This window comes from Arvicola amphibius, chromosome 3 (assembly GCF_903992535.2).
Source record: "Arvicola amphibius chromosome 3, mArvAmp1.2, whole genome shotgun sequence".
NCBI lineage: Eukaryota > Metazoa > Chordata > Mammalia > Rodentia > Cricetidae > Arvicola > Arvicola amphibius.
The window spans coordinates 123,555,476-123,578,605 of NC_052049.1; the positions used below are offsets into that span (position 1 = coordinate 123,555,476).

The 23,130-nt window shown below is 37.7% G+C and overlaps 1 protein-coding gene across 1 annotated transcript in view; it reads right to left on the minus strand.

Annotated features, from left to right (window-relative positions):
* Positions 1-23,130, minus strand: part of Etfa (electron transfer flavoprotein subunit alpha) — a 60,738-nt gene that overhangs the window by 20,158 nt on the left and 17,450 nt on the right. The window contains exons 5-9 of the mRNA XM_038321335.2: positions 21,742-21,841; positions 20,674-20,784; positions 19,776-19,877; positions 18,196-18,264; positions 13,044-13,126 (exon numbers count right to left, since the gene is read on the minus strand). Of these exons, the coding sequence (XP_038177263.2) occupies positions 13,044-13,126; positions 18,196-18,264; positions 19,776-19,877; positions 20,674-20,784; positions 21,742-21,841 (465 nt within the window). The remainder of the gene's footprint in view (positions 1-13,043; positions 13,127-18,195; positions 18,265-19,775; positions 19,878-20,673; positions 20,785-21,741; positions 21,842-23,130) is intronic.

The following is a 23,130-nucleotide window of genomic DNA, read 5'->3' on the forward strand; positions in this document are numbered from 1 at the left end:
CTTATATTCTTTGACATTCAAATGCATACGTATCAACTTGATGCCATGCACAGAAACATAAATTCATTTTTGTATGAAAGATCCCCAAAGTATACAGTGTTGATTTTGCAGAATGGAAATTCGGAAGTTTCATTTCTTTCAAGTAACCACATCAAGATGACTAAAGTAGATCTGCTATCTATGCTAATTGATTTTCATGTCAGCTGTTAAATTAGGTTGACTATGTACAAGACATGTCAATCTATCATTCAGTAGCATGTTTTTAAGCAGATAAATGGGGCAGAAAAGGGGGGCATGTATACAATAGTTTCTAAAATTTAAATAGTTTAACTTTAAATAATAAAGTGGTAATGGGCAAAAAAAGTCCACTGATTCAAGTCTTCTGGGATAAATATAAACAAAAAATTAGTCTGATAAATTTTAGCTGAGAACACAAACCAAAGATATATATAGAACTGCTAACTTTTGGCAACTGCACAACCAAATAACATATACATGCAAACCACAACCTACAAATGCTGTACCTTCTCTCTGTCACTTAAGCTTCCCTGTAAGGGCTTTGATCATCCAGGCTTTGTAATTACCTTTTAAGAAGCATGCTTAGGGTGTTTTCTGGACTGCGGGTCCACACAGCATTTCTCTTTGTCCTCTTGGGGACAGAACATCAATTGCTTTCAGCCAAATGCACTCACATATGAATATTTTAGTACAATTTAATGCTTCTATACCAACCCCAAAGGGAAAGCACATCAATTTGTGAACACAGTTCTCTTGGAACTAAAAGCCAAGCTAGATAATGCAGTATGAAAGCGGTTGTCAATCTTCAGCTTTTTAGCAAGTTAGAGGGCAGCCCATCCCATAAACTCATTCCCAGTTGTATACAAACAACTCTATAAAGTTTGTTTCCACACTGACTTTTCAACACTAGTGAATTTTCAAAACAAAGGTCAGAAACAAAATGTACTGTCTTGGTAAATTCTCCTAAACTGCTTATTCATCTGGTAACTTTTGACTCTATTCACATAATCTCAAAATTATGAACCGGAAGTTGGTCTGTCAGTAAAATATCAAAATATAGGTAAAGTAATCCTCCCCACCTACTAAGATGCTGCAAGTGTAAAGGCACACTTCCCTGGCAACAGACTGTAGACTCTAATGATCATAATACACTTATGTGTTTGCATGTCTGGAAAGGTCAGGTTTGAACCATCAAACAGATTACTGAGAGCAACACAGAAGAGGAACTTCTCCCAAATACATCAAGACTTAAATCTAGTCACAGTGTAAACCTAAAACGCTGAATCTCAACAAGTATTAAATGATAATAAAATCAAATGAGCCTGATAAATATGAGAAATAATTTAACAATTGTTCATGATTTGAAACAAAATCTTTTAAGAATCTGTCAGGGCTGGGGAGGTGACCCACTGGGTAAGAGCATGTGCTGTAAAAGCAAGAGGATCTGAATTCAAATGCACAGTACCCATATAAAATCTGGGCATAGTCCACGTACCCTGTAATCCTAGAACTGATGAGTGGATATAGGCAGATCCCATGTTTGCTGGCTAGCCAACCTAGCTGAAAGGGGGGAATTTCAGATTCATTTGAGAGGACCTGTCTCAAAAATTAAGGTGAAGACCAATAAAGAAAAACAGATAATACCTACTTCTAGTCCCTGCAAGCACATGTAGAATACATACCCCTATGTGTTAACACATAATACAATACACACATACTATAACACATAAAAAAATAATTTTTAACAGTCACTTTAAAATTAGCTAGTGCACAGCAGTTATAATATGCCAGGCACAGTTTTAAGATATATATACATATACAATCTCTCATTTAAACTTGTTTTACATATATTAGCTCATTTATTATTTACAACTCTGTGAAATAGGGATTTTCATCACCATTACACATCTCTGGAAACTGTAGCACAAAAGGTTAAGTGATTTATCCAAGGTCAATAGAAAGCACATGGGAAGCTAAGCGCAGAACTCAGACAGCTTGACTGGCATCAAGATTCTTAACCATCCTTTCTTCCTTCCATCCTTCTTCTTCCCTCCCCTCTCTATTTTTTTTATTATTATGTACAGCCTGATTTTCCTGCTTCTATTTCCCATGGACTAGGATCAGAAGTATGTGCTACCATGCTAAGCACCCAATCTGGGCATTTTGTAATGCAGGTGTTACTATTACTATTCAAATAAACAACCCAAATCAAGCATTTACAAAAGTGTGCATTTAAGGTGATTGTGAATCTGAGTGAGACTATACAATCAACTCAGCAGCTATTCCTCAGCTACCTTCTAGACAGGATTGTGTATTATGTCCACACTGTATAACTACAAGCAAAGAGAACAGACACATACATTTGAGATTTTTTTCGTATCACTTTTTGATTCAAGGCTTTAGACAATGGTTAACAGCCATTTATTTACATTATTTCAGGAGCTGAGAAGATCACCTCTTCTTCATATCTGAGAGCTTTCTACCACCTTGCTTTCAATTATTCTGACACCACTGAACAGTTAGTATGGCTCCCTCTTCCCAACATACAGGCCATCCATGAAATATCTATTAATAAAAATGGGTCAAGTGTGATATATTCATATAATAGGATACTGTAGAATCAATAAAGCAAGCAAACAACAGCAAAAAAAAAAAAAAACCCAGTCTGCCTGTATTTACATAGAAAAAACCTCAAAAGATTAGAAAGAACACATACAGTATATTTCTACTGATATTTTAAAAATACTGTATACCATTGTTCTCCAATATTTTTAGGTCACAAGATACAGATCATGATAACAAGGTATGTTACACTTCAGTAAGTGAACAAAGTTGGTCATAATGTCTACAATTCAAAGGCTGACAAGATCGGTCTCTGGAACACATGGGACTCACACAAAGCACTCAAACTGGTTTCCTTCCCCTCTCTCCCTTCCTTTTTCCTAGTCAGAATTCTGCTTTATATCCTATGTTGGCATCAAACTACTCATGGCGATCCTCCTGTCTCATCCTCCTAAGTGCTGAAATTATAGGCAAATACACTCTATCTAGCTTTATATAGGACTCAAATTGAAAAGTTCAGCCATACACTGTTTAGAGATTTGCACAAACATAGTAAACGTGAAAATGAAATGTATTAGAACAATAATCAAGTTTAGGATGACAGTTACTTTTGAGGAGAAGACTATACATTCAAAAAAAGGTTCATGGGGCTTTTAATAATATAACACTGCTTCTTTTTTGGTGGGGAGGGTTCAAGACAAAGTTTCTCTGTGTAGCCCTGGCTATCCTAGAACTCGCTTTGTAGACCACACTGGACTTGAACTGAGAGATCCACCCAGCTATAACACTGCTTCTTAAATTGGGTGTTATTTCACTATTATGTTATGTATATTTATATAAATATACATATTTTTGATGAAAATAATGGCAAGCAAAGCAAATAGAGCAAGTGTAAACAACATTTCAAGCTTAGCCTTGTGGGATGAGAAAGGGAGGAAAGAGGCTGCCAGGTAGAGTTTTCTTTTTAAAATTACAGAAAAGGAGTAAGTAGAGGAAAGACACTGGGCCCAGGAGAAGTGGGTAACCAATGGAACTGTTCTTCAGGAGGCAGGAATGATGAGCTCTAGAGAGCAGGTACAATATTAACATCAAACAAGGAAAGAATAGTGTTTTCTGACACATGCAAATAAGCTTGGGTTTTGTTCTGTATGGTTTTGCTTTTATAACAAGTACATTAAGCTTACTTTCTTTTTGTCCCAAATAGGCAGTCTTTACCCTGTGCTCTAGGCTACAATCATCTTGCAGAGAGAGAGAGAGCTGAGCTAGTACCTTCATACACTCACCACCTGACTTCAGTTCCATTATTTCTAATAAAATTCATTTGAAGAAGAGTCTGACAACCTAATTGCCAGCCTGCAGTTTTACCATAAGACTGAATAGCAGACACAGAACCAAATAGTTTTTGTCCCCCTTAGAAATGCACTTACTATGCAATTGGCCCACCCTGAGGGTCATCATAAAAACAACCCTATAAAACTATTGTCCTATTTATAATAAAGATATTATTGAGGATGTCAACCAATAGTGTCTTCTTTATATAGACTCAAGGGATATGTCTCTCTGATCTTGATAACAGGCCAAATGATATTTCTCATGTACAATTAGTTTGTTTTATTTTTGGGACCCTGTAAATCAGAGCACTGATCTTGTTTCCTAATATGAACTGACCTTTAGAAAGCCTAATGCCAAAGTTGTAGCCCACATCTAGAGATGGCCACAGTTTTCCAGTCTTCATCTGCCACCTGAACTTGCTCAAAACCATTTAAAGTACCGCCTACCACAAAGAGATTGGAAAAGCTTGCCTGTCATAGATAGGTGGGAGGGAGTAGGAGCATGAATACTGAGACTAAGATTGAAGCCAAATAACCAAGCTCTACTGTTCACCACAACCAAGAAACCAATGACTAAAGAGGCACAGCAATGGGCCAGGTGGTGATGGTGCACACCTTTAACCTCAGCACTCAGGAGGCAGAGGCAGGTGGATCTCTGTGAGTTCGAGGCCAACCTGTCTACAAAGTGAGTTCCAGGACAGCCAGGGCTATTACACAGAAAAACCCTGTCTCAAAAAACCCAAAAGAAGCACAACAATGGATGTATGACTTGACCTAAAAGTAGATTCTGACCTGGGAGGATCAGAATTAGTAATGAATGTGAAGATAAATGATAAAATTGGAATGTTAAAACACTGAGATTGGGGGCTAGAGAGATGGTCCATCAGTTAAAGGCACTGGCTGCTCTTCCAAAGGTCCCATACATACAAAATACATAAATAAATCTTTAAAATACCGAAAATTAGAATAAAAACATAAACAAAATTGGGGTATGAAATATAACTGTACTAGAGCTGGAGCTGGAGAGACAGCACAGCAGTTAAGAACACTAGCTGCACTTCTGGAGAACCCAGATTCATTCTCCACATCCATGTGACAGCTCACAACAGTCTGTAACTCCAGTCTGAGGAGATCCAATGCCATCTTCTGGCCTCTGTAGCACCAGGCGTGCATGTGGTACACATACATACATACAGGCAAACGCCCACACCCATAAAATAAATTTAAAAAAATAAGGTGGAGAATAATAGAGGAAGACTCCTGATACCTAAGTATACAAATGGAGCGTGTGTACAAAGTAATAAATATAGAAAAAAATAAATATAACTGTATTTCAGATGAGAATATTTCAGTCTGAAAAAATTATGCACCGAGGTATTTAGGAGCACAAACCTACGTTACTTAATGTAAAACAGTTCAGAGAAAAATATATGCTTGTAGGTACACACATGTACACTGCATTATATTTTTAGTTTTATTTTTCTAAATTTGAAATTAACTCCAAATCAGAAGTTAATTAGAAATAAAAAGTGATCACTGTCCTGTCACAACAGTAAGCTGTGAACTAACCAGTGGCCACTGACTGGGGGCCGGGAGACTGTGAGGTCAGAAGGCACTGGGAACTGTTCACACTGTGTAAATTGTTATGAGTGACAAAAATGCCATGTAACTAGTTAACGTCTATTTTGGGTAGTATATACTTTCTCAAATTAATAATAAAAAGCAAACCAATAATTCTTGTACAGACAACAAAATTGACTTTATATGTTCCATTACTTGAAGCACAGAACTTTTGGCTCCTTACCATTAGAAAAAACAGTGGTGATGCCTTTCAAATTTGTTACAAAGTGCTAATAAGTCAAAATACTGAATATTTTAACAACAAAATGAGAAAATAAATAAGCCTTGAAATATTCAAAAGAGCCAAACTGGCCCCATTAAAAAAGAATAAATAGGGCTGGAGAGATGGCTCAGTGGTTAAGAGCACCGCCTGCTCTTCCAAAGGTCCTGAGTTCAATTCCCAGCAACCACATGGTGGCTCACAACCATCTGTAATGAGGTCTGGCACCCTCTTCTGGCCTGCAGGCAGAGCACTGAGAATACTGTATACATAATAAATAAATAAACCTTTTAAAAAAAGAATAAATTGCTTAATTAAAAACAAAGAATGCTGCACTAGTATTAGTAGAGATGGAGTCAATAGCACACAATTCAAACGGGTGGAGGTGTGCAGAGTTTTTGTATGTTTACAAGTATAATTCATGCCAATAGTAGGATATGGCTGAAAAAACCTAATGCAATATTAAGTAACATTAATAAAGATATTATTTAGGGTGATAATAACCCAACTCTACACAGTTGTTTTACATAAAGTAAAACAATTATACATTCAAATCCTGGACCTTGGGTCCCTAAGGAAACAGCTCATATCATCCTTCTAAAACAACTAAAAACTAGGATCAAATATGGATAGCAACCGTTTAAATGCTGAATATCAACACTGACAGGTAGAATTTGAGGAGTCAAAATTCTGTAGGGGAGGGAAGTATGCAGATGTGGGTCCAGCATACTTTCCCTTTTCACCCGGGGTATCTGCAATTTCTCCACAGGCCAATGAGAAATGAGGCTTTTTAGATAAAGACCAGAAGAGGTCTTACTGGTTGAAGAAAATACACAGAAGATAGGTGACTGCCACACTAGCTGGAAATGTGGGGAAAAGTTCCAGAGAAGAGAAAACTATGAGGGAGAATTACAGACGCTGCATAGAAATTCCATTCATGATGAGAGCTTGCAGCAAATGAGAAAGAGCAAAGAAGTTCCTCAATTAAAGATCATATTAGAAAAATAAATAGGCACACCATAGACGTGGAGAAAGTAAACAAGAAACTCACTACTCGAATTTCTCTTAAAAACTTCCATAAATCAGTAATAGAAACAAGCAATTCAATTAATAAAAGTAAAAGATTTCAATAAACACTGTAAAAGAAAAATACCTAGGTGGCCAGTAATACAAGAGTCGCTACAGGCGGGACAGCCAAACCGAGAACGCTGAAAGAAGGGCGGAGTCAATGGAGCTGCCAGGAGTCACAGAGGGAGCAAGACATGCTGGAGGACAGGTAAAGCCACACAGATGACTAGAAATGGGTTAATTTAAGTTGTAAGAGCTAGTTAGTAACAAGCCCGAGCTATTGGCAGAGCATTTAAAATTAATATAAGCCTCAGTGTGGCTACTTAGGTGTGGCTAGCGGGAAAGAAACATCTCTCTACAAGTTGCCCTATAATCCTGAAGTTCCTCATGATGTGAATTAAGATTGAGAAATGAGGACTGAAGGACATGACAGATATATGAAAGATGATTTTAAACTAGTACCATATACTATAAAGGACATTAATGAAGTAATAAGAAAAATTCAAATGGAATCTTATGACTACATGGCATTATGTGTTCATATTAATATTTTAATTTGATAGATGGCATTATGGTTATGTAGGACTGGAATGGCATCATCTCAGCAACTTACTCTTAAATGGTCACACACACACACACAACATGTTTTGTTCTATACTTGCAAATTGTTTCCCAAAAAAGGTTTTAGAACCATGGTGTGTGTGTGTGTGTGTGTGTGTGTAAATATACATCTATGCCTGTAGTGGCCACTCGTCATTATCAACTTAAAATCACTATGGACAAAAACATGCCTCTGTGAGTACTTTTGAGAATATTTCCAGAAAGGCTTAGTTGGGCAGGAAGACCCATCCTGAACATGGGTGATACTATCATGGACCAAGGTCCTCGCAGAATGAAAAGAAGTGAGCTGAGCATCAATATTCACTGTTTCTTGACTGGATTCTGGGTGATCTTATTAAGCTCTTGTCATGTCTTCCTCATTACAATGGACTGTACCCATAAACTGAGAACCGAAATCACCCTTCTTTCAGCTGCTTTTGTCTGGTATTTGTTGCAGAGACAAGAAAAGGAACTAACACAATGCTCAACTACACAGTTAATACATTAGAATTCTCTGAAGGGTTGTATGAGCTATGTTAGTCTTCAAAGCATTGAATGTTTACTCTCCTTATGAGAAAAATTCAATAGCTCTATAAAAGTAATGCTGAATAAAGCTGGTTATATGAAACTTGTTTCCAATACAAGAAAGGATGCCACCAGCCACTACCTGCACTCCTGTTTAATAACTATGAATGCCCCCTTTCTGTCACAGTAAGTCTGCTTGCTACTTCAGGGTTTACACTGAATTTCTTGTAAAATAGTTTTGATTAGGAAGCTGTTGATCTTTTCTGAATTCAAGCCTGAATGTGTCTACTCACATAAAACTGTACACGCAAGATTTCCACAAAAAAAATGTGTGCCACACCTAATTAAATGTCATGGAAGGCTCCAGCTCATCTGCTCAATAAATCTACTTCCAGAGCCAGACTAATGTGGTAAGACAAGCAAGTCAGTCACACAGCACTTTGACTTAATTTATGAATAGTTTTAGTGCCTATATTCAGTACTGAGATCTTCTCTGACTTCAAGTAAGCTAAGTAACACAAAATATATTAACTGAAGAAGAAAGATTGCTTCATTGAACTTTCATGTTCATTCTGACATCAAAAGAAAAACAGGAAAGTCCTAGCATTGGAAAAAAAAACTCACAGTACATATCTGAAAAATAATTTGTATACAAACTATATAAAGAAGTTCCAGAAAGAGACAATAAAAAGATAAATGATCCAAATTTAGAGGAATAAAATAGATATTTCAAAATAAGCTTCAAAGATAAGCTTTAAAGAGTTGGCAGGTGTACAAGAGATGGAAGAGAGAATCTCAAACGCTGAAGATACAATAGACTCATCAGTTAAAGAAAACATTAAATCTAACAAAAGCTTAACTCAAAATATCCAGGAAATATGGGACACCGTGAAAAGGCAAAATCTTTGAATAATAAGTATAGAAGAAGGAGAAGAAGTTCAACTCAAAGGCACAGAAATTTAATAAAATCTTAGAAGAAAACTTTCCCAACCTATAGAAAGATATGCCTATGAAGATACAAGAAGGTTACAGAACACCAAATACACTGGATCAAAAAAAAAAAGTCCTCTCGCCACATAATCATCAAAACACTAAACCTACAGAGTAAAGAAAGAATATTAAGAGCTGCAAAGGAAAAAGGCCAAGTAACATATAAAGGTAGACCTATCAGAATTACACCTGACTTCTCATTGGAGACAATGAAAGCCAGAAGGTCGTGGTCAAGCGTTATGCAGACATTAAGAGACCCGGATGCCAGTCCAGACTACTATACCCAGCAAAACTTTCAATCACCATAGAAGGACAAAACAAGATATTCCATGACAAAACTAGATTTCACCAATACTTAGCCACAAACCCAGTCCTACACAAGATACTAGAAGATACTAGAAGGAAAACTCCTACCCAAGGAAGATGGCTACACCAACAAAAACACAGACAATTGATGGTCTCATAGCAGCAAATCCCAAAGAAGTGGAAAACTCACAAATTAACATCACCAACAATGAAAACTAAATTAACAGGAGATAGCAACCGTTGGTCATTAATATCCCTTAATGTAAATGGACTCAACTCACCTATAAAAAGGCACAGGCTAACAGACTGGATACAAAAACAGAATCCATACGTCTTATGCATACAAGAAACACACCTCAACCTCAAAGACAGACATCGTCTCAGAGTAAAAGGTTGGGAAAAAATATACCAAGCAAATGGACCTAAGAAACAAGCAGGTGTAGCTATCCTAATGTCTAACACAATTGACTTCAAGCTAAAATCAGTCAAAAGAGACAAAGAAGGACATTTCATATTAGTCACAGGAAAATCCATTGAGAGGAAATCTCAGTACTGAACATCTATGCCCCAAATACAAGGGCACCCTCATATGTAAAAGAAACACTTCTAAAGCTTAAATCATACATTAAACCCCACACACTAATCGTGGGAGAATTCAACACTCCCCTCTTACCACGGGACAAGTCAGTTAGACAAAAAAATGAACAGAGAAATAAGAGAATTACACTTCTGCATTGCTGGTGGGAGTGCAAGCTGGTACAACTCCTTTGGACGTTAGAGTGGCAATTTCTCAGAAAATTAGGAAACGACCTTCCTCAAGACCCAGTAACACCATTTTTGGGTATATATCCAAAGGATGCTCAATAGTGTCACAAGGACATGTGCTCAACTATGTTCACAGCAGCTTTGCTTTTCATAGCCAGAACCTGGAAACAACCTAAATGCCCCTCAACTGAAGAATGGATAAGGAAAATGTGGTACATTTACACAATGGAGTACTACACAACAGAAAAAAATAATGACATATTGAATTTTGCAGGAAAATGGATGGAGCTAGAAAAAATTATTTTGAGTGAAGTAACCCAGACACAAAAAGACAATTATCACATGTACTCACTCATAGGTGGTTTTTAAACATAAAGCAAAGAACAGCCTACAACCACAATCCCAGAGAACTTAGACAACAATGAGGACACTAAGAGAGACTTACATAGATCTAATCTACATGGGAAGTAGAAAAAGACAAGATCTCCTGAGTAAATTGGGAGCATGGGGACCTTGGGGGAAGGTTGAAGGGGGGAGGGGAACAGGGAGGGGAGCAGAGAAAAATGTAAAGCTCAATAAAAATCAATAAAAAAAAGTTAGACAAAAAAGAGTTGGCAGGTGTTGAGAGAGAGAACATGTTCAAATTATTTTCTATGAAAAATTTTAAAAAGGGATGACTATTTTGAGTCATCATCTTATAGACTAGGGTACTAAGAGAGTTTAATAAAATATGATTCAACATAAAAATATTTTCCTCATGCAATATAAATTTAAACTAGTTGAAAAATGATTTTACTTAGGAAATATGAATAGTCAAGAGATGTTGCAAAGGATTCAACTTCCAATTCAACTTCTCCTACATTTCCCCTTTATATTTTGCAAAGATTTTTAGAATATGCTGCCTGGCTAGGTGTGGTGGCTTAAGCCTGAAATCTCAGCACTTGGGAAGCTAAAGCAAGAAGACTGTTGGAGCTTTTGCCCAGTCTGGACTACAGACAAATTCTGTCTCATCCTCTTGGCAAAAAGGAAAATTCTAGCAATCTTGTCTACTTCCAATATCCAGGAGGATAACTACATGTTTTTCTTTGGGTTCACCTTCCTATTTAGCTTCTCTAGCTAATAGGCTCAATGTCCTTTATTTATGGCTAGAATCCACTAATGAGTGAGTACATCCCATATTCATCTTTTTTGGGTCTGGGTTACCTCACTCAGGATAGTGTTTTCCATTTCCATCCATTTGCATGCAAAATTCAAGATGTCATTGTTTTTTACCGCTGAGTAGTACTCTAATGCGTATATATTCCACACTTTATCCATTCTTCCACTGAGGGACATCTAGGTTGTTTCCAGGTTCTGGCTATTACAAATAATGCTGCTGTGAACATAGTTGAACAAATGCTTTTGTAGTATGATAGGGCATCTCTTGGGTATATTCCCAGGAGTGGTATTGCTGGATCCTGGGGTAGGTTGATCCCGAGTTTCCTGAGAAACCGTCACACTGATTTCCAAAGTGGTTGCACAAGTTTGCATTCCCACCAGCAATGGATGAGTGTTTCCCTTTACTCCACATCCTCTCCAGCAAAGGCTATCATTGGTATTTTTGATTTTAGCCATTCTGACAGGTGTAAGATGGATCTCAAAGTTGTTTTGATTTGCATTTCCCTGATCGCTAAGGAGGTTGAGCATGACCTTAAGTGTCTAATTGAGAGCTTGGGGGTGGGGGTGGGATGGGGGTAAGGGGAGATGGGGAGAGAGAAGTGAGAAGGGGAGGATGGGGAGAGCTTGGGAGAATGGGACAGTTGGGATGGAAGAAGAGTGGATATGGGAGCAGGGAAGTATAGATCTCAATTAAGGAAGCCATTTGAGACTGAACTCTAGAGGGGTTCCCAGGTGTCCAAGATGTCCCCAGCTTGTTCCTTGAGCAGCTGAGGAGAGGGCGCCTGAACTGACCCTATACTATAGCCACACTGATGAATATCTTGCATATCACCATAGAACCTTCATCTGGCGATGGATGGAGATAGAGACAGAGACCCACATTGGAGCATTGGACTGAGCTCCCAAGGTCCAAATGAGGAGCAGAAGGAGAGAGAACATGAGCAAGGAAGTCAGGGCCGCGAGGGGTGCGCCCACCCACTGTGATGGTGGGGCCAATCTAATGGTAACTCACCAAGGCCAGCTGGACTGGGACTGATGGAGCATGTGATCAAACCAGACTCTCTGAACATGGCTGATGAGGAGGGCTGACTGAGAAGCCAAGGACAATGGCACTGGGTTTTGATTCTACTGCATGTACTGGCTTTGTGGGAACCTAGTCTGTTTGGATGTTCACCTTCCTAGACCTGGATGGAGGGGGGGAGGGCCTTGGACTTTCCACAGAGCAGGGAATCCTGACTGCTCCTTGGACTGGAGAGGGAGAGGAAGGGGATTGGGGGAGGGGGAGGGAAATGGGAGGAGGTGAAAATTTGTAATAATAATAATACAAGAAAGGAAAATTCTAGCAGAAGAAATCAAAATGTCCTGAAATTTACGTAAATAGATAAAAATATTGAACTAAACTAGGTGCTCAGGATCATATAAGACTATAATTGTTATTTGTAGCTTCTAATGACAAAAGTCTAACTAAAATAGGCTAATTGTCCTGTTTTTATGCTTAAAAGACTTTATGAACAACATTATCAATGTAAATTTCAAAATCAATAAAAAACTAAGTTAGGGATGTAGCTCAGTGGACCAGCATTTGCCAAGCATGTACAGAGTCCTAGTAGCTCTACCACACCTCACATACAAAATAACAAGCATTAGGACCACATACTGCTTTACATCTTTTTGCAAAATAATTCCTAATTTTAAAACTGCTAAGCATTTTAATAAGATGAAAAAACCTCCAGATGTTGTAAGGACACATTCACCATCATAATGGCTAGCTGTATAGGATCATCAAGTAAGCTATAAATCACTGAAATTATTGTGCAACAAATACACACAGTGCTGATCCCCACAGAACTCTGCAGGGCATATTTTATTGCAATACTTACTGGCGCTACTATTTTTCCTGTCTGACCAACTTGCATGTCATTGGGAACAAAGCCAGCATCAACAGCAGCACGGGAGGCACCAACTAAAAGGGGAGGAAATGCCATTATTTTCAAGCTCTATCATTCAGCTAGTGAGATAGTCACCAACAACCACAAAACAGCACCCTAATATATTATATACTCAGAAATTAGTGTTTAAAGAACTCACTGTTGAAAAATAAATCCTGTAACTGTTTAAGAATTCTAAACACTAAATTCAAGTGCATTTTTCAAGAAAAAAATTCCACAAATTTCTTTTCCTTCTCTTAAATTTATTTTTAAATATTTTATTGATTGATTGTATGTGTATATGCCTGTGTGAGGGTGTTGGATCTCTAGAACTGGTCTGGACAGTTCTGAGCTGCCATGTGTGTGCTAACAATTGAACCCTGGTCCTCTGAAAGAACAGCTAGTGCTCTTAACTGCTGAGCCATCTCTCCACCCCCACCCCTTTTTTGAGACAGGGTCTATGTAGTCCTGGCTTTCCTGGAACTCACTATTTAGACCACACTGACCTTGAACTAGAGATCCTCCTGTCTCTGCTTCATGAGTGCTGGGTTTAAAGGCTTAGACCACCACTCCAGGCGCAAATTTCAATTCCTCAATTTGGCTGGCTTCTGATATTTACTTTTATGAAAAAAGCATCCATAAACTCCACATTATAATCTACTTAGGAAATATCATACAATGGTCCTTTATATACTAACTTCATGACTTTTAAAGAAATGCTGTATAATATTATTACTTCTTATGATCAGATAAAGTCACATTTAACACAAGTATCTCATACTAAATTAACAAATAAAAATGTAACTGGTTTCCTACCCACAAGGAGATCTATTTTGGGGGCAGAACCACCCCTTCTGGAGAGAATGAAGAAAGGAACTAAAGTATTTCTTCTGTGTACTGTCGCATTAATGTATTCTTGTTCTCGTTTTTTAAGATAGAATCTCAGATGATTAAACTTAGATCATCTTTTATTTCTAATACATATTTAATACTATAAATTTCCCTATAAGAACTTATCCTGTTGGTACATGTCTGTACTCCTAGCTACATGGAAGGCTGGGGCAAAAGGATCACAAGGCTAGCTAGCATGGGCAAGGTAGCGAGACTGTCTCAAAGATTTGAAATTTAAAAACAAACAAATTAAGACGGGGGCATGTGGACACAGCTCAACGGTGGAACACCTGCCTAACATGTGAAAGGTCCTCAGCTTAATTCCCAGTACAAGAACATTCCCCCACCCCAGCCAAAGCACTGCTTCCATCGTACCATACACTTTCTTCATTCGGTTCAAAATATTTCTCTTGAGATGTCTTCCTTTACTCATGTTACATAGAAACATGCTCCATGTGTCTTGGGACTTTCCAGCTATATTTCATTTATTAACATCTAGCTCAAGCTTACTGTGGTCTAAGAACAGACATCATATGATCCCCATTCCTTTAAATTTATGAAGGCATTTTATGGTCCCAAATGTGGTCTTCCTTGCTGAATGCTCCTATCAGCTTGAGAATTTGCTGATGTACAACAAAGACATCAATAGATGTTAATTCAACCCAGCTATCGGTTGAGTTCAACTAAGTTTCCCTGTTTTTTTTCTATACATTTCTGATAGACTCACTGAACTGTACTAGTAGATTCATCTATTTCTCCTTGGAGTTTATCAACTTTTTTCTCTTTTTAGAAGTATTTTGTGTGTGCCCAGGTATTTGTAGAACATGTGTGTGCACAAGTTTATGTGTATATAAAAGACAGGTTGACTCTGAGTACCTTCCTCTATTGTTCTCCACCATTTTTGTGTGTGTAAGTTTTAGCTTTATCTTTTATCTCTGTTTTGTGTGTCTGGGTATTTTGCCTGCACATATGCCTGTGCACTACTTCTGTGTAGTGCCCATAGATACTAGAGACAGCATTGGATCGTCTGGAACTAGAGTTACAGATGGTTGTAAATCTGCTATGTGGGTGCTGGGAATTGAACTTAAGTCCTCTGGAAGAGCAGATAGTGTTCCTTAACTGTAGAGCCATCTCTCCAGCCCCTCTCCATTTCATTTTTTGAGAAATGGTCTCTTCATTGATCCTGGAGTACAGCATTTGGCTAGGCTAACTGGCCAGCAAGTCCTCAGGATTCCCCTGCTCTTACCTACCAGTACATCTGTCCACCACACCCAGCTTTGTATGTGGGTGTAGGGGCTCTGAACTGAAATCCTCAGCAAACACTTTTTTGACTAAGTCTTTTCCCCAGCCCCTTGTGTTTGTTTATGAGACATTTTGCTATATTTATATGATATTTAACTTTTGACTGTCAACCTGATTGGATTTAGAACCACCATGGAAACAAATCTCTGGGTATATCTGTGATGTATTATCTAGATTAGGAAGGAAGTGGGAAGACCTATCTTAAATGTGGGCGGTACCATTTCATGGGCTGGGCAGCAGCATTCATTCATCACTTTCTGCTTCTGTACTGTAGACATGAGGCCAACCACCCTACTCCTCCCACCCTATCCTCCTGCCATGATAGATTGTATCCCTTGAGACGGAGAAACAAATATTTCCTTTCTTAAATTGCTTTTGTCAGTACTTCTTCACAGCAACAAGACAGTAACTAATACAATCATCCAAATTGGTCCTGAATTCCTGGGAATACGGGTCTTCCTGCTCTAGCCTTGCCAGTGCTAGGACTATAAGCACATACTACATCAAGCTTCGATTCCAACAGTTTTTGCCTCAGTTATTTGGATATTGTTTTTTAGAAGATTATACTTTAGGGCTTGCCATGTCATCTGAGAGAAATGACTCTTTAAATATTATTTAGTGCCTCCCTCATTTTTGATAGCTTGCTTTGCTATTAAGCTGGCACAGTATTAAAATTTTTTGTTTTATTTTTTTTTGCTGTTTCAAGACAAGGTTTCTCTGTGTAGCCCTGGCTATCCTGGAACTCATTCTGTAGACCACACTGCCCTTGAACTCACGGAGATCTGCCTGCCTCTGCCTTTTGAGTGCTGGGATTAAAGGCAAGTGCCACTAGTCTCAGCTTAAACTTTTTTCAACTAGTCTTAATCAACATGTGTGTATATGTATGTATGTGTGTGTGTATATGTGTACACAATACATATTTTAACTCTGAGAATTTCACTCAGTGTATTTTGAACATAATCATTCCCCATCAACTCCTCCTTACCACCCTCTCTAACCTCCCATCCCTTCTCATCTCGGTGTAGGAGGCTCTTCTATTCATGTGTTGCTTTCATTGGTTAATGAATAAAGAAACTGCCTTGGCCTTTTGATAGGGCAGAACTTAGGTAGGCATGGAAAAGAGAACTGAATGCTGGGAGGAAGAAGGCAGAGTCAGAGAGCCACCATGGAGCCGCCAGAGACAGACGCGCCAAATCTTTCCCGGAAGGCCACTGCCACATGGCGATATACAGATTAATAGAAATGGGTTATATCAAGATGTGAGAGTTAGCCAATAAGAGGCTAGAACATGCCAATCACAGTTCCTCTCTCTCCCTCTTTAGTATTTCTTGCAAGGTAAATTTGCAACAGATTCCTTAATTTTTATTTATTTATTTTGGTCTGAGAGTTTTCTATTTCTCCTTTGCTTCTAAGGATAATTCCATGGGTACAGAATTCTAGGTTGCTGTGGTTTTTCCCTCTCAACACTTGAAGATTTTTATCCCATCCTCATCTTACATGGCTTCTGAAGAAAAGCTGAATGTATTTCTTTTTTTGTATTTATTTATTTATTATGTATACAGTATTCTGTCTGTGTGTATGTCTGCAGGCCAGAAGAGGGCACCAGACCTCATTACAGATGGTTGTGAGCCACCATGTGGTTGTTGGGAATTGAACTCAGGACCTTTGGAAGAGCAGGCAATGCTCTTAACCACTGAGCCATCTCTCCAGCCCCCGAATGTATTTCTTATCTTTGCTACAGCATGACCTTCTTTTTAAATGCCACTCTGGTTTCTTTCAGGATTTTTATCTTCACCTTTGACTTGTTATAGCTTGCAAATTATACACACACATCCATTTGGTGTTTTCTGAGCTTCCTGGATCTTTGCTTGGGTGTGACGGGAATGTGGGAACTTCTCAGGCTTCGCCGACTCAACACTCTGGTTCTGTCCTCCGCCTCCACTCCACACCGCTGTTCTTCAGTTGTGTCACCCTTTGGTTCACTTCCTATCGTTTCACTATATTCCTTAGAGTTGTCACCTAGTTTCTGGGTAGTTTATTATTTTCCAGCTCTTTTTTTCTTTACGTTTTAGCTTTAACCATGTCTGTGACATGCCCTCAAGTTCACAGACACTTTCCTCAGTCTATCCAGTTTACTATGTTCATAAGATGTAGCCATTTCTGCTCTCATGTTTTTTTTTAATCTTTATCATTTTTCCCAGTTCTTTCTCAGCATAAAGAAAAGTACATTTATTTAGTAGTGTGTATATGTATGTCATACAGAAATCAGAGCATGTGAGTATGTTGGGGAACAGCTAATAGGAGGTCTTCAGTAGGCTTTGAGTATTTTAAATATCAAAACTAGATAGAGTCCTAAGATTTGGCAAATGTACAACTGCCACACATACACTCTTTAAGATTTACTAAAATAAATGATACCCCTTTACTGAGATGTTTCCGAATTTACTGGAGGACTAGGAAGACCTCTTCAGAAAGAATGATATAATGGTCAGAATATCAAATCCTATAAAGCCATATAAGTCAGATGCAGAAAAGCAAGTATCTTATGTTTTCTCTCATGTAGAATCTAGATTTAAAAAATAAAGACATGGAAAGAAGAAGAAGAAAAAGAGGCGGCATTAAAGTAATCATGGAAAATATGACCAAGGTATGTTATAAACATGAATAGAAATGCCACAACCAAATATTATTTTGTATAATTGATAAATGATAATAAAGCTAAACAATAAAGCTGAGTCAATTGATAAATGAAAAAAAACCTGAAAACCATAGAAAGCAAAATAACCTGAAGCTTTGGAGGACCTACACACACACACACACACACACACACACACACACACACACACACACTCACACTAAAAATATCTCCAGCAAAAAGAAAACATCATGCTACAAAGGAAGATGCCTTTACCTGCAGCATGCAGTTGATCTGCCAGATCGTACAGTAGCTTAAAGTTCTCTCCACTCTTCAAGCCCCGACCTCATTAAAAAAGAAAAAAAAAAATAGGTATATACAAGTTGGATTCTGCAAAATGTTTGCCATTTTATATGCTAAACTGAATGCCCATATTACAAACTGCCACCTTAAGCGTACTACCTCCTTTACAAAGCCTTTCCTGACATCTATGAAACATTCAGCATTGCAGTTAATTAACTACATAAAGAGAACACCATGATGTTTGCTGTTTCTCCACTATAATGGAAACACTTTAAGTCCAAGATGCAAGAACCACTTCTCTTTAGGTCACTGCTCTATCTGTGGTATTGGAAAACTCTTACTAGTACTTGGCAAATATTCCCTGCATGACTGACTGAAAGTTCCTGCTAGATTTCAAACTCCTTAAGAGCAAACATATTCTTTTTTGTTTTTATTTCTCCAGGAAATGGAAATGTATCAGTCCCATAGAACAGATATGGACTAATATTTCCTGAATGTACAAAACAATAAATAAGACAAACATCTTTGAAAAATATTAAATTGTTCCCTCTAAATACCACTTGAGCAATAGATGGCTGTTGGGAACATTAACTACCTTGTTTAATGCTTAATATGAAAAAATTTTAAAATCACATTCAATCATTATGTTCTCAAAAAGTCAGTCAACAAACTATAAAAGAGCATAGTACACAAAAAGAGGTTAAGTCAGGCCTTGACATCAACTGTAAAGGGCTTCCCAAGTGTCATTCACGGAGACTTGTTTACCCTTGAAAGTCCTTGAAAGTAAAATGGAGCAAGCGATTTACACACAACTTCGAGATTCCAATCACTTTTTCCACAGACCAAAAGCTTATCAAATGTCATTTAAAAATCAAAACAAACAAAACAAACAAACTGCACAGATTTCTGTAAAACAAAAACACCACGTGGCAGAGGTGTGGACTGAGATTTGTACCCTGTTCCACAGATGCCATCAACAGGAGTTCTGTATTATGGTCATATTTTCATATTCCTAGTAAAATATGACTAATACTTACTTAACAACTTCTGACATTTGGAAAGAAAAAATAAAGGGCTGGAGAGATGACTCAGTGGTAAGAGCACTAACTGCTCTTCCAGAGGACCCAGGTTCAATTCCCAGCACCCACATGGCAGCTCACAACTGTCTGTAACTCAGTTCCAGGGGATGTAACACCCATGGCAAAACATCAATAGACATAATATAAAAATAAATCAAAGCTTTTTTTTTAAAAAAAACCCACAATTGGAAGGAAGGACGGATGGACAGACGGATGGACTAAAGATCAAAACAGAAAACCCAATGCTCCAGACTAGAGAAAGGAAGGAAGAAAAGGATAGAGGGAGGGAGGGAGGGAGGAAGGAAGGAAGGATCCAGACTACAGATCAGCTTAGCAGTGTAGAGCTTGCCTACAATGTGCAAGACCCTGGGTTCCATCCCCAGCACCACCAAAAACTAAATAAAAGATTGTGTTTTTTAAATGAAGCCTGTGGTGTACAGCTTATGACATCTTTTAAATTACTATTGCACTTACCACCAGATACCACCACTTTGGCACCTGTTAGTTCTGGTCGATCACTTTTTGTCAATTTCTGGTCAAGCCACTCTGATATTCCCACTGGCGAAGAACTTGGTGCTGCATACATTGATAAATAAAATTTAAAAATGAGAATGACTTCAAGTTATATAGTGATAATTATTTTTAAGACCAACAAATAAACATCCAATTCTAGGAAATTTAAGTACACATATTTTCATGTTCCCAATTTCATTTTCTTTAATTATAAAGGTTTAAGAAGACAAGATTCTTTAGGGAAGTCATTTACTACTCCTAAATTCATCTATAAAAACCAAAATAACCCATTCTCTCTAGTGTTCAAATAAGATGCCAGACATGTTAAAATGCCACCCCTATTTTTACTATTATTACATTCTTCTATTATATTGACTCACTCAAATACCACGTGAAGAAACAATAATGAAAGTAAAACTCCAAATACAAGCGCTACAGATTAATCTTAAATGATCTTCTCTCCTACTCTTTCAATCTACCAAAGAAAATTTTTTTTTTTTTTTTTTTTTGGTTTTTCGAGACAGGGTTTCCCTGTAGTTTCTAGAGCCTGTCCTGGAACTAGCTCTTGTAGACCAGGCTGGCCTCGAACTCAGAGATCCGCGTGCCTCTGCCTCCCGAGTGCTGGAATTAAAGGCGTGCGCCACCACCGCCCAGCCCAAAGAAATTATTCTTGTACCAAGAGGAAGTGAAACAGACATAAATTATAATTATTTACATAACCTTGGGATATGAGTCAGCTGAATTTTTACTTTGTACTAGAAATTAAATCAGAGGGAGGTTGTCTCTTATTTCTAATATAATCTACAGACTGAAGAAATAAGAAATGCCAAGCTATCAAAAGGCTCAAATGAATATTTACCCTTTTCTGAACTGGCACTACCTCCACTTGTTGCTGCGGCTTCAAAAGATGTTCCTCGAACAGAAAACACCTTCACTTTCTCATCACACTTCACTGTACATAATGCATTTCCTGAAACATAAATTTTATTATGAAATAGGAAGAACAAAAGTATTCCTCTCAGGCTCAGAATTTACTTTATGAAGATGAGGAGAAAAACCATGGACCAGTTGTTTCCTATGTCTCCTATATATAGGAAAAGAGCACAACAGCGAAGAACTTCACAGGGGACTACCTCTACAACTCTGAATTCTTTTAATGCACATGGAACTGAAAGCAAAGACTGAGAAAAAAACCTATTTTAGAAAGAAGATTTTGCCTATCCAGGTACTACTTACAAAATATAGCTACTTAAACAAGAACTGAACAAGGACCATAGCAACAGTCATGCTAATGTGGAAAGGGGAAACCTTACAGGTTCCACTCCTAGACAAAGAACTACAGGCAACTAATGACGAGTAAGAGAGGGAGAACTAGACTTTCCCAGGGATGGGCCCTTTCACTGCTTATCCAATACAACTGTCTATCCAATGCAAAGTAGCCAGCCCTGAAATCATATACACACATGCAAACTAAACAGACCCACCAGGTTGTATTTACACATTTATACATATGTGTATAACATAAAGAAAAAATGCCATCAATTCGAGAGTAAAACGGAATGACACAAGGAGAGGTTGGAGGTGAGAAGTGATATAATTACATCTTAACTAAAATTTTAAAATACATACATACATACATGCATACATACATACATACATATTGGATGGCAAGGTTAATTTCTATTAATCACTCTAAGGAAATCTCACTCCATGAACTCAAAGGCCAGTGTAAAAGCACCACGCACAGGATAAATCAGATGGAATGCCATGTCATGCTATAGTAGCAATTTTGAACTAAAGCATTTCTCAGAAATCTTTAAGATGGTTCATTTAATCATATGGCTTGTTTCCAAATCTCTTTTTAAGACTGTATCCTCCCCCACCCCAAAAAATTGCATGTTGATTAATCATCTTCCTTGGAACCTACCTGCATAGATAGTTCTCACAAATGTATCAGGTGACTTGATCTCAATGATGTCAGAAACTGGGGCAACATCAAGTTTGGCTGCTACTCTGGGTAAAAGGTTCTAAAAGAAAAAAAAGAAGTGAGCTACAAATATGCAAGCTGATTAATACAATGATCAACAATGCTATCTTCTAACCTTCTTTAATGGGAGGTGATCATTTGTAGAAATTTTAATTCAAATTCAAATATTTTATATTTCACATGTGTCTTTGGACATGGGACATAAAGCCCAGTTTTTGAGATATTCTTTAAAATTCAGTGCCTACCATTACTCTATGTTAAGAGTTGTACAAGATTTACAGTAATAAGAAGCTGATTCAATTTGATAAATTATGAGATCTACTGCCCTAATAAATATCAAATACAAAATGTGACAGTTATGGATTCCTGAATTTAAACAATAGAAAGAAAAAAATCAGAAGAGTAAAATACTGGAAAAGATTTTATATATTTACTATAAGCTATGAAAAAAAATTTCAGCCGACATTTCAAACTGTCAAGTTCATGTTGCACAAATGAATCAAGCACAGTAGCCTGAGAGTCAACATCATGTGAGCAGCAGAAACAAGCACCCAAGCTCTTGCTGACACAGGTACATAACAGTTAAGTAAACACACGCTAACTTTGCTCTCAGTAGCCAATGTCCTTAAGCAGGTCAAAATCTCCTTGTGTCTAGTTGCCATATCTTCTTAATGAGGGGAAAGGGAGCCTCCACATGTCTAGTTAAAATTCTACTAAGGCTCTAGGGCTCTAAAGCAGAAGAGAGTCACTTTGTGAAGACTAAATTTCCATGTTTCTGGACTAAGGTTCTTTTAGATAATATAAGAAATTTTAAAAGTGAAGCACTGCCTTTTATCACACAATTAGAAATGCTGACCTCTACACAGAGCTCAGTCAGTGGCACTTCCTGTTTCATGACACTGCTTCTGGCAGGCATGCTTTCAAGATAATACAAATGCTCTCTGTTCTGTAAAGAGTCTCCCAAACTCCTCGTTATTACCCCTCATTCTGTACTCTCCCATATGTTAACGTAATTACAATGTATTAGCTGTAAGTAGCATGAATTTCTGTTGTAAAACCATTTTTAACATACATGTTGTATAACCCCTAATTAGGGTTCTAAGTACCCTGAAGGTAGAAGGTTGTGTCTTATTGTGTTCTTATTCTGTTTCTACTCAGTGACTTTATACTTTATATAAAGTAACTACAAGCACTGACAGAACCAGCTTTATGACTGCTAGAGTTTCTGAAGAAAAAATTCTAATTTTCATTCTGTCATACCTGCACTAAACAGTAATCCTCTTTCAACCATGAATAAAGAATGCTGGCCTTGCCAGACAGTCGTGGTAT